The sequence below is a fragment of the Mustela nivalis genome (assembly GCF_964662115.1).
Source record: "Mustela nivalis genome assembly, chromosome: 12".
In the NCBI taxonomy this organism is placed as follows: Eukaryota; Metazoa; Chordata; class Mammalia; order Carnivora; family Mustelidae; genus Mustela; species Mustela nivalis.
The window spans coordinates 54692430-54705635 of record NC_139031.1 but is presented as its reverse complement, the minus strand read 5'-3'; the positions used below and the strand labels follow the sequence as shown (position 1 = coordinate 54705635).

Here is a 13206-nt window from a genome sequence, read left to right as displayed (position 1 = left end):
TTACTACCCAGAAACATCTTAAAGGAACCAGTATTTTACAGGATGCACGTTGACAAATACTACACCTGTCCATAGTAGGGTAAAAGTACTCACAGCTGAAGTCTGAGAAGTCTATGGATACAAATGCAAGACTGAAAATACTATGACCAACCAAACATAGCTACATTGTGAGTACTCAATCTATTGCCTTTAGAACTCAAACATCTAAAATATCAGGCAGACTATGAATTAAAAATAGCATCAAATAAAAACTGTTAATGGACTATTTATTACAGCTCTTTCCCGCTATGGGAAAATGACTTCATAATTTTGTGTGATAGGTAAGTATGAAGTTTCTATAACATTGTGGTCGTACATTACTTGCCCCATAAATAGAAAAATTAAATTCAATAAGTTGTCAGTAATCACTCAACAGGTCTTCTATCGATATGGAACTTAAACTGCTTGATTTCTAAAATGAAAAGAAAGGAAAATACGTACAGATACTAAAAAGACCATTGAGCAAGCACTTTTTAAAGTAATAAGAATACATCACTACTAAATAAATTCAACAAAAAGGTTTGTTAATACTTTATTAGTATTTTCTAATGGACAGAACATAACGCAAACCAAATAAAAATTTTAATCTTTTTAGTTCAATAAAAATAACTGACATTCTGATTGTTGTTTCTTCTTTGTTAAAGGAAAGTATTGATAGAATAGTTAGGCACACAGTTGACATTTACTGTACAATGATATGCACAAGTTATCTTTTAACAACTATAATTCTAAGATGTGCTCTTTATATTTTTCCCTTGTAATACAGGAGCCATGCTCCTATAAGCAAAATTTACTATTAACAAAAGAATTTTACAAGGAGTGACAAAAAAAGACTTTTAAAACAAGTCCTTAAATAAAAGGATGCAGCAACAACGGAATGTAAGTTGTTGGGTTAAGAAGACAGTTTAAACTAGATCTCAAAACATTAAAAATTCATTTATTTTACAATTACTCAAATACACATGCATTAAATGAAAATATTGCACAAAATTAAAATTTTAGATTGTGAAATTTATATTGTTCTTCATTTTTTAAAAATTGATACACTTTCTGGTAGCACTTAACTGATTTTTTCCAAACACCAGCAGCACAAACTTAAACTGAGCTAACAGAAATACTCAAGAAAGTTTTAAATTTTTTTCTTAAAAAAAAATTAAGGCTAACCAAGTGCATCCATTGGTCAATGGCACAATTTTTTCAGCAACTATTCAGAATACCCTAATCAGAGGAAATGCCCAGCTAAGCACTATATTTAAATCATACAATCAATTTTTAGGTGAACAAACTGTTGTTAGTAGTGATGGTTTCTAAATAATTTATATGTTACCTGAAAAAATCAGAAAACCCAAACAAAGAATAATTAATTTTGAAGGTTCTTGCCTGAAGGCACCTCTGACTTAAAAACACATTCAAAAAATCAAATATCAGAAGACTTAAAGCCTCTTCAGGTATGTATTTATATATGCAATGAATGCATTAAATGTAATAACTTTATTAAACATAGTACACCGTACTTATGAATTAAATATTTTACACACAGCTTAACCAAGTCATCCAAAAAGTATCTCTAATTTTAGCATGACCATGGCTTTCTCTGATGTAAAACACAGATGTGCAGAGAAGATGCACAACTGTTTACAAAGACTACCATTTGATATTTCTGCTTTTGAAATATAAACTCTTTAAACAAAAATTATTTTAAAAACCCATTTACTCACATAGTTTTTGGTATGATTGCAGTTACCTTGCAGGGCTCTATTATGAAAAGTTGCTATTTTGCAGAACCTTTCTTTCCCTGGTTGATGGCCAGCATTCCTCATATTATCTGGAAATGCTTTTCATATGTACACACTAGGCTCTTAAGTGAATTCTTGTTTACTCTTAGACTTATTTATGTCAAAAATATACTTGAAATGGGAAGGGTATATTTGAAAATCATCGCACTTATGGCCATGCTGATGCTTCCTATAGACGTTTCACAAATCCTCACCTTTAAAGCCTGGGGCCTGGGGAGGGACCATGGCAGGGAGACACACTGGAAAGAAAAAATATTATTTCTTCCACCAGAGTCAATAAGGATATTTTCTCATTTGCAGGTTGCAATGAAATCATGGGGTTTCATTTTTGTAATTCTTTAGACATGCAACATGTACTGAAAGGCGCATACTCTGAGTATGCACAACAGCATTATTAATAAATTTGATTATTACTATGAAGCTTTAAAGGAAGGCTTTATTCTGTTATGAGGCTTCACTTTCTAAGCAGGATCTCAGTGAAAACAAGACAGTAACATCTTGCTCCAATCTTAAAGCTCCCAAATAACTGGGATACCTATCCTCTGTCCCTTTATCTTAAGCACCCAGACATTCTTTTAATACCAGGGTCTTGGCTCAGTGGTCTGATAAGTAGCTTCACTATTTTAAGGTTGTAGTGTTAAATATTTTTAAAACAAAAAAGGCTGACATACTCAAACCCTTAGTCACTGTAAGTATCTAAAACTATGCAGAAATCCTGCATACAAGGGATATGAAGACTTCCAAGATGGACAAACAGAGAATGAGAAAACTATAAGAAATGCAGAGGCTCCAGAACTGGAAAAGGTAATTTGTTGTTGTTGGTATAAAATTATTTCAGGGACTTAAATGTATACACCCAGGGGTTTTGCCAACTTTATTTAGTAGAATTTTACATTATGCAAAATATAAATAAAAGCATATTTTAAAAAATATTATAGTTCTGTTTTCATTATTTATTTTCATATATATACATAGTAATAGAGTTAGGAATTTGTCTGTTTACATATGACTAATAAGCTCATTTAATCCTTTGATTTGCTACCTTTGCAATCACCTAAGGTATGTCTAGATCACACAATTTAAAATGGTCACATTACAACTTTCAATAGTGCTGTTTTAAAATTTCCATGTTTTTAAAATAACAGAATGTATTTGGCAGTTCTTTCGAGATTATACTCCCTATTGTATAATCAGTAATCTCTTAAAGATAAAGAAAACAGTAATAATTTTGAAACTTAAGTGAGATCGCCACTATATGCTTCTTTTTGCACACAGAATACCAAAAGAAAACTTATGATTGAGTACCATAAGAGCAAAATAGAGCCCAAAGCAGGTAAGAATCAATTAAAATTTGTTTTATACGAATGAATAACAAATCCAATCAAATTCTGTTTTTGATTGGTTTTATTTTATGTCACAAAACTGTAATTAGGATAAAAGGTTACTTCATACTTTAAGGGCATCCTGTCACTTTCCCAGACTTGACGCAGATGTTCCAAAGATCGTTCACCTGGCTAATCCACATTATATCAAAATTCTGATAAAGATCTATAAAATTATTATGCAAAAAAAAAAAAATCCCTCCAAATCATACATTGCTCAGTCTCCCAAACAAATTAGCCAGTTTACCTGTGAACCACTGTTTTGTGCTTTCCTCAGCTATCACATATACACTCTGGCACTTTGTCATTGCTGGAGAATGCTGATTAGTTTGAAATGGAAGAGACCAACATCATTCTTGCTTGAGAAGGGGGCAGTATCATTTCAATGTTGCAAAGATATGCACCAAATCATTTAAGACACAGAAATCTCTCTTGGTAGTGGCTGGATTATAGATGAAGATGAGAAGAACCACAGTCTAATGGATGTATTAATAATCTATTTTGAGACAGTAAAAGACTGGTGCAATATGACAGTGTATGAGTTAAGCCCCAGAAGATCTGTCCATATTATTAGTCCTGGACAAAATGAACACCAGCTTCAGAGACTGGAGTGTCACCTTTTCTGTAAAGAAGGCGCTTGAGTAGTTTGAAGTTTCTGTTTATATTTCTGTATCTGCTTTGACCGTGAATGCAGTTTGTTGAAAAGTTCACGAAATTTATACTGTGGAAATAAGGTTTCCAAAAAGCCTTCCAAGAAGACATAAACCATTCTCCTATTTAACTGGTTGTGCTGAAACATTTCAAAAACACGAAGAATACCTTTCCGTGTTGTCTCAGCCCCGATAATGTGCTTCAGTTCATCTAAATGAAGAGGAGACAAATAAATATCATTCATTACTCATATAAAGGAAAGACAAGGCCTAAACTATGCTCTAAGTTTAAAGTATGGGAAGTACACAGCAGGGGAGCAAATAGGAGATACTCAGTTCATGTGTCTCACCTATGTATTCTAACTGAGATTAAAATGTCCATGTCTGCATGCATCCATCCACTTATGTAATAACAGACACTGGGGATGAGATAGCACAGGAAAAAGAAGCAGGATCTAGACTCTGAAAACCCAAATTAGAGTTACAATCCTGTCCCTTAATACCTATATGATATTTACCCATCCTGAGTTTGTTTCCTTATCTGTAAAATGGGATTTATAATAACCAAGTCCTTATAACTAAGAATTTGGAGAGCTTTAATGCAAATGTGAAAAGGAATCTGCAAAGGCTAAAACATACAAATAGTCTTATGTGTCTAATGCTCAGTGAGAAATACTGTAAGGAAATGATGTATGAAAGGTGACTAATGATCTCAAAAACCTTGCAATAGTAACAGTGCCACTCAAACACCCCAAGTATAAAGATGTTTAGAGAAGAGAATTCCACATGGTATATAATCAAGACAGGTTCCCTTCACAGAGGAGATGAACGAAGGAGACTTTGCTACCTAGGCAGGAGTTTGACAGGCACCAACAGATGACGGATTCGCTTTGGGGGAGAGAACAACAAGCAAATGAGAACTAGTGGGAAAAACAAAGCAGGTTCAAAATAGGGGACACCAGAAATTGGCTTTAAATTTTAAGATTCTTTTAAAACAAAGTAGAGAGAAGAACGGAAACAAGTGCTATGGCTATCAGAGTGAGCCCAAGTGTGGAGTTTACTCCTAGGTGACATGAAGTTGTTACAGATCTTTGAATAGGCGAACATGCAGGACTATCCTTAATTATTTATAATCAGGGCTCCACCAGCAGTAGATACTATTTAACTGCTTTTAAAAGAAACATGCCGGGTGCCTGGGTGGCTCAGTGGGTTAAAGCCTCTGCCTTCGGCTCAGGTCATAATCCCAGAGTCCTGGGATTGAGCCCCCCATTGGGCTCTCTGCTCAGCGGGAGCCTGCTTCCACCCCACCTCTGCCTGCCTCTCGCCTACTTGTGATCTCTGTCTCTCAAATAAATAAATAAAATCTTAAAAAAAAAAAAACACGCAACTTCCAAAAGATTTGTTTCTACCTAGGAGTACTATGTTAATTTAAAGCAAATGGTTTATGAATTTACTCAAAGCAGGAAAGGGATTATGCATACATCAACATATATACCTTTATATTTAGCCTCATTTCCTTTAAGTCTTCATACAAGTGTCCCCTTCTCACACAACTACACCTCACCCGACACCTCCCTCTTCCTGCAAAAGCTAACATACTGACCTTTATTTATTTGTCTGCCTTCTGTCTGTGTTTCCCTAATAGAATGTAAGCTCCAAGAAAGCAAAGATTAGTGCAAAGAAAGTGTCCTGCATATGACACACTCTCAGTAAATATTTACTGAATAAATGCATTAGTTTCTTTGAGTATATAAATCAGTCTATAGCACCATCTGGTTTACACTAACAGTATAATAAATAATACTTAATCTTAAGTTGTCATTTATTTTTATTTTTCTAAAATGATATTTCTATGACTTTTTCCTCCAAATGCAGTAGTATAGTCTGTAGGACAGAACTGATAGCCATGTGGCAAATTCCCAACTTAACTGACAGAAGAGAAATTTTAAAATCTATGAGGAAAATAGAGTTCTAAGAAAAACAAAATTATAGAAAAAGAAATAGATACTAAATGACATTAATGAACTTCCTAAATATTCCTTTTCTACTCTACATTCATAATTAAAATGTGGAAAAGAGATATCTAAGTATTTTCAAAGATATTCATAACTAAAGAAGGGACCAAAAAACTACCCAGTCACACAAAATTGCTTTTCATATTATAGAGGACCTCTTATTGAGAGAAGTTGAAAGGGGGGCAAAGTGAGTCTAAGACAGCAGTCTTCTCAAGAAATAATTCAAATTAGACCAAAAGAATGCCACTTAAGTGTATTTTCTTTGGAATCATGTCTCAATTCAGATTAATAATGGACCAATTAGTTGTTTCTACATAAAGGGATTCTTTGAAAGAGTATGTTCTCTGAAGTAGAACAAATATACTTCCTAAAAACCTGACACTTCATTGTTCTTTTATTCTTCTGTCACATATTTTATCATCAACTTTATTCTCAAAATGGTTCAAGGTAGCAAATGAAGTGGTTAAAAGCACCACTTTCTTTTCATGTTTGAAAGCAGTGGCTTTCAAGTAGCTCAGCATGGAGCAGAAGCCCAACAGTCACTTCCTAGCTTGAAACCTGGGGTGGCTTACTTAACCTCTTTGAGCTTCTATTTGCTCACATACAAAGCTGTCATGTTAACAGAGCGTAAGTTCTTAATACTGTTATGAGAGTGAAGAATATATGAGAAATGCATAGCAACAGTGCCTGATACGTGGTAAGCCATTAAATGGTAATTACTAAAATCAGTAGGCAGCTAAACCAGCATGCCCAATGCCAAAAATTCTGAAGAACTACAAAGTAATAAGATTTTTACCAAACCTGTTCACTCACCTGGCATAATTGAAAGTAATTTAGTTTTTCCTGCAACTCTTGTTCTCATTCGAATAGCTTTATCTCTGCATGGAACAGTCTCTGCTAAAATGCCATTTGGCCAAAAGGCATCTCTATTTAAGAAAATTAAATAAATTTTGTAAAAATTTACATTTTCTAATGATGTAAGTCAGTAAAATTGTTCCAATTTTCTATAGAAAACACAAATGTAAATAGAAAGCAGAAACATTTCTGAAATTTTATGGAGGTATGACATTCAACAGAGTAACTAAGAGCAGGATTCAATTTTAGGTATGAAAGGATATACATAATAAAAGTAACAGATGAATTCTGCCTTGGAATACCTTACAAACACTAACAAATGAAAAAGATAGCAAAATGGCATATATAGATGATTATATCACAGCCATTTAAACTCAAGTATGCCTCTGATCTCAACGAGATTGAACATCTGATCCAAATACAACCCCACAATATCCTGAATTTGGATATCTTAGAGTTAATCTTCCTCAGTTCCCTTATAATTAAGCCAATACAAAACAAATCCTGCACCCGCAACTTCCAATTAGACTGATTACAACATTCCTCTCACATATATATCCTAATCTCCTTCACTCGCACAGCTTGCTTGATTCCAGTTCTCCAATTCAGAGTCAAAGGCAAGAACAGAACACACTAAGGTTCCACCTGGGAATTCGGTCTGAGGGAGAGAGACTTCCCAGAGCAGTTGTTCTTAACTTTGACTGAACATTAGAAAAACCTGGGAGCTTTAAAAAATCTTCATGTTCAGGCCTTCTACTGATTAAGTCAGACTGTTGGGATGGGACCCAAGCATCAGTACTTTTTAAAGCTCCCCAAGTGATTCCAACATGCAGCCAAGACTGAGAATCACTACTCCACAGTAAACCAAACATCATTCACTGGCCCTGAAATAGAATGTACATGCCAGGACAGGTGGTCTGACTTTGGGCAATAGTACTGCATAATGGAGAGAGACTCAGCTTCAGATTAGAGAAAACTATTGTTCCTCACTTTCCAGCATGTGAGGTTTTGGACAAGACACTCAACTTCTCAATCCTCAGTTTCCACATAACAAAATGGAGACCAATCCCTATCTTATAAAATAGGGTAAAATCAGAAAGTATGCATACAGTAGTTGGCACAGTGCCAAGCAAATAATGTTCAATATCGATAGCTCCTTTCTTGCTTCTGTTACTTCAAAGTACATGATGCCATGAATATTTAAGCCTTGCTTATCTTTTACTTTTAGAAAAGAGGTTTATTTCTGGATTATGCTGTGCTTTCCTTGAAGGGATTGCATTTTATCTCAGTCCCTGGTGATTGGCAAAATACTATGCACAGAGAAGGGGTTCAGAATATTTTTGTAGGATGAACATATGAATTGGAGTATCACTGCACTTAATTTGTATTCTTCTCAGAGGTTCGAACAGTTATAATAATTAGTCCATAAGCAGAGACATTTTAAATTTTCATTTAAAATAAAAAATTTCAATAACTTTGAAGCCACATTACTGTAGTAAAATGTAAACAACATCTTAAAGATTATACTTTTATACTTTTCTATTCTGACTTTAAAGAAAAAAAGATCAAAAGGTCCAGGGAACAAATGTTTTTGTAATTCTTACAGGTCTTTTTGCTCATCAATGATGATTCAAACCAACTTTACGGTCAGGATGAAAAGAAAAGCAGTCAAGGTTAATTAATGATAACAATGCTAAACTCTGTACTACCTGAAAGAAGTGACTGTGTCTTAAGATATACCTGAAACGTTTCACTAAGTCGGCTACTTGCTCAGGAGAGGTCATCCAATCAACATGGTCAACTATTTTTCTGAAAGTAAAGAAATTTAAATAAGTAAGGTCAAAATTTTAGAAGGTGTGTAAAATAAGCACTCCTTTCATGAAGGAACTTAATCTGTATGTAAATTATCTGTGAAAGCAACAGACTGTTTTAATGATCTTAAAAGGCCCAGAGAAGAAAATTCTCCTATAAAAGTTGAACAATCTACTTCTAGAAGGAAACGTTTAAAAGCTAAGCAAGAACAGCTCTAAGGGATGAAAAAAGTATTGGTACCTATTAATAGTATCACCATATGTGGCTCTAATAAGCTGTTGAAGTAGGTTTTTGATATTCCTTCGCAACCACTGATTTCTCTCTTTTAAGTCGAATACTTCATCCATAAGAAGCAGCATTACCCTAAGTGGAATATTGTCATCCACCTGAAAAAGTATGGAAAGAAATGAAATTATGTTTATTTGAGTTATTTATCTACTATGAGTGGCTTTCACAAAAATGATGCACTCAATTTCAGAGATCAGAGAACAAATTCTACTATAGTTTTCATAACCTAACATTCCATTCTAATTTTAAAAACATTATGTTTTTAACAGTCATTCTGCAAGAATGCAGAATTTCACAACCCACACAGTTCCAAAGTAGTAGTGAAAAAACTTCTCAAAGTGGATCTATGATGTCTTAGGAAAAAATAATTTGGCTCTTTTACTTTTAGTAGAGTCTGTACTGCTTTGATAAGGCAAATGCTGGCCCCCTTTGCCGATTTTCTGGAGCATCTTTTTGAAAAGAACAAAATATTCTCAACATTTCTCCTTACTTAATAGAACAAAACACAAACTACACAGAATAAGATGTTTTGCTTAGTTACTGCATTGTACATACTCAGGTATTTTCAGAAAAAAAGAAGCTAAAATAAGATCCAGTATATAGCTAAGTTATTACAAAGGGGATATTTCACTATACTTTTAAAATTTTCCTTTAACTTTTAACAAGTAAAAATGAGGACACTTTTATATGGGAATATTCAATTAATAATACAAAAAAATAAGATAAAAAATGACTAGAAGAGCAAAGAAAATAAAAAGGTAAAAAAAGTAAAGACAACTAGAAAGCTTTGATATAAAAAATATATATGTAAAGCCAAACAGATTTAGAAATACAATAAAACCGCATAACTGCCAGTAATTTTATAATTCTTTCATCAATAAGATATTCCAATCATTTCTTCGCCCATGTTGTAATTTAAATCTTGAGAAAACAGCATGAGTTCTTTATTTTTCATTGTCATACTGTAAACTGATTATCTTAGTGTACCTTCCCTTTCACATATTGAAAACTCACACCTAAACCAAACAAGGAGTGGCTGGGGTTGGTGAGGGATCTGGCACAGCAGTGCAGAGATCAAGTTCCCTCCAGAGGCAAAATAAATACTGCTCAATTTTATGACCAAGTATATTCATTAGTTTGGTGCAACATGATAATTATGATGTTATGGATGTTATACCAGCATAACTCATAATAAAACATTCTAAAATATTCCTTAAAAAGGAAATAAAATATTATCTTTGTTTAATAGTTTAATTATAAGAAAGTCAATGAAAAACTGAAGGGAAATAATTATATTTTTTAAAAAAACCTGCCTAATGGAACAGTATACAAAGCCCACACCCAAATATGATAATCTAATTTGTGACAAGGGAGAAACAGTACACTTGGGAAAAGGGGGCCTTCTCAGTAAACATTGTTTGGGTCAACTGCCCTTACTCCATACACAAAAATCAATCCTAGATGAATGGGAAATCCAAATTTCGGCAAGATAAAACAAAAAAGATTTTTAAAGAAAATCACAGGTGATCTTTGTGACCTTGTAGTAGGCACAGATTATATATATACTTTGCACAAAAGCACACCAACTAGAAGATATTCACAATGCACAAATACTTTTATCTGACAAAGAACCACTATTCAGATTATATAAAAGCACTCTTGTTAACTGAAAAAAACAAAGACAGCCAAGCCAACAGAAAAGTAGAGGAAAGAGCTAGAGACACAAGACAAGACACCCAAATGGCCGACAAACATATGCAAAGAGGTTCAACATTTCCACAGTCATCAGAGAAAAGGAAATCCACATGAGATACAACCAAACTGGCTAAAATTTAAAAGACATAACATATGAACTATTGGCAGGCTATGGAGCATTGAAATTCTCATGCATTGCTGGCAGCACTGTAAGCAGCACAAACACTGTGGAAAACTATTTGATAGTATCTCTTAAAACTGAATTTATGAAGAATACCTTCAAGCCAAGAAATTCCATTCCTGGGTACAGACCCAATAGAAACGTATCCTTAATTTTTTAATCAAAAGACATGTACCAGAATCACAGTACTATTCATATAAAACTAATAAATTATACTATATTTACAAAACAGAATACTGTAAGTCCACAAGAATGAAGAAACTACAATCACACAAAACATGGAAAAATATCACAATGTTCAGCAAAAAAAAAAAAGCCAGATTTAAAGGAATACATACCTTACAGTTTGATTTATATAAAGTATAAAAGCAGGGTAGAAGTCAGGATAGTGATTATCCTTGGTAGGGGAGAGGATAGTGACAGGAAGAGAGCATTAGGGGCTTTCTGGGGTATTGGTTACATTCTGTTTCTTGCTATGAGTGCTGATTACATGGACACTTTGTAAGAATTCATCAAACTTAACACATATATACACATAGGTATATAATATTAGGTATACATATTATACTTCATTAAACAGTTAAAAAGCTCTACCAAGTATGATTTCAATTACAGTTGAATACTACCAAAAACGAAATTAACTCACAGTATCGTCAAGCTGAGCTGAGACCCGACAGTGTTCAGGATCTGAGTCAGTCTTCGGAATTAAAGGAGGCACCTAACATTTAAAACAAAAACAAAAACAAAAACAGAACAAAATAAACACACTATAGCAGACAGTGAAAGAACACAATAAAATAATAAATCAAAATGAATAAAAACCATAATAATAGCATTTAATTTGATGTTTAGAATGACACAAAGTTTATATAGTATTAAAAAGTATTAACAATCTACAATTAGAAACCCAATGTTAAAGTGTGATTACCTCATTACCAAAAGATTTTTTTCCTTAAAAAAATGGACTTTTGAGTTGGAAGGTGAGATTACTTAGTTAAACCCCTATACTTTTTAGAAGAACTTAAATCTAAGAAAAGTTAAATGATTTAAAAACCAAAAGATAGTAGCACAGAGAACAGAATTCCAATCTTCTTTCTTTTACCATAAGGAGCTTGACAGATAGTTAATAGACTTGAGATACTAATTAACCTGTTTTAGATCATGTAAATTATGAGGAAAATGGAGAGACCAGTGTTAGCTGATAATCATATGAAAGCACAGCAGCGACCATCAAGATCATCTATTATAAACCCCTCATGTTGCTGTCAAGGAAAAAGGAACTGGGAAAAGCTCAGCGGCTTCTGTACAAAGTCATATGAACGGTTATCGTCAGAACTGGCATATTGCAAAATCCTCACTTTCAGTGTCAATGTACTCCCCATGATTAGAATAAAAGATAAAGCATCAGAGAAAGTATGAGAATAAGTAGAGAAGTATGGATTATACACACACTATTTTAGGAGTTGCATCTTATGGAAATTCTGTGTGTGTGTATTTTTATATATTTATATTATGTTATATATGTAATTTATATTCAATACACACACACACACACACACACACACACACATATTACATTTCCTCTTCAAACATGACCTAAAATAGAAAACTCTAACAGTACAGGTTTTCTTTTATAGTCTTGATTATAATTTTAAACAAGTAGGTCATAATTATAAAAAGTATAAATCAGAAAGTAACAAACTACTTGGTCTGCTACCTGTATATGCTAATATAATGAAAAAGTTTCCTATGAAAACTCTTCAATATAACTCACTTGTATATCGAAGTAAAGGATGGCCTGAGAGGCAGATGACTGTGACTTTTCCTCCCTTTGATCTCCTACTTGGTCAGGTGAAGCAGGAGGTAATAGTTTTTATGTTTCCTGATGAACACTAGTATAGCCAATTTGCCCAATAGCACTTGCTTATGTTTTAAAATTAAATGGCATTATAAAATAAAAATGGCATAACAGAATATAACAGTACAAAGGATGTTTGTTATGTTAACTGCTTTCAAAATTCTACCACAGCAAAGCCTGAAGAGTGACTCAATTTTATAGGATCCATTTCTGTTAAGAATTCATTCTCTTTAGTTTTTTTATTCTTTATAAGACTGTGTCTAGAGAGCTTTGGACTTCTAAAAAGAAGTAAAATAAATCTAAGCAGAAGCTCAATAAATCTTAGTTGACTTAAAAATAGTTTGCTGTAGATATTACCGAAAACATCTTCTTACCTTGAAAAATGATTGCTTTATGTCTTGACCTAATCTTTCTGACATTTTGCCCATGTTGTCTGACATTTTAGTCATTCCCTCTGCCAAGCTATCAGGAAGGGATTTAACTGCATTTGAAACATTCCTCATAGAATTTCGAAGTGGATTTACAAAAGTGTCCATCTAAGAGGAAAAGACATTACACCATGACTTCAATGTATCAGACCTGTTATTTAACTGAGAAGCCTGGGAAAATACAGAGTGCAACACACATGAAAAAAG

At 33.5% G+C, this 13206-nt stretch overlaps 1 protein-coding gene across 2 annotated transcripts in view; it reads right to left on the bottom strand.

Annotated features, from left to right (window-relative positions):
• Positions 1-542: 542 nt before the first annotated feature.
• Positions 543-13206, bottom strand: part of SNX13 (sorting nexin 13) — a 131633-nt gene continuing 118969 nt past the window's right edge. For both annotated transcript variants that reach the window (XM_082693002.1, XM_082693003.1), the window contains exons 21-26: positions 12946-13107; positions 11360-11431; positions 8790-8935; positions 8478-8546; positions 6696-6808; positions 543-4078 (exon numbers count right to left, since the gene is read on the bottom strand). In XM_082693002.1, coding sequence (XP_082549128.1) covers positions 3831-4078; positions 6696-6808; positions 8478-8546; positions 8790-8935; positions 11360-11431; positions 12946-13107 — 810 coding nt within the window. In that variant the 3' untranslated portion in view covers positions 543-3830. The remainder of the gene's footprint in view (positions 4079-6695; positions 6809-8477; positions 8547-8789; positions 8936-11359; positions 11432-12945; positions 13108-13206) is intronic.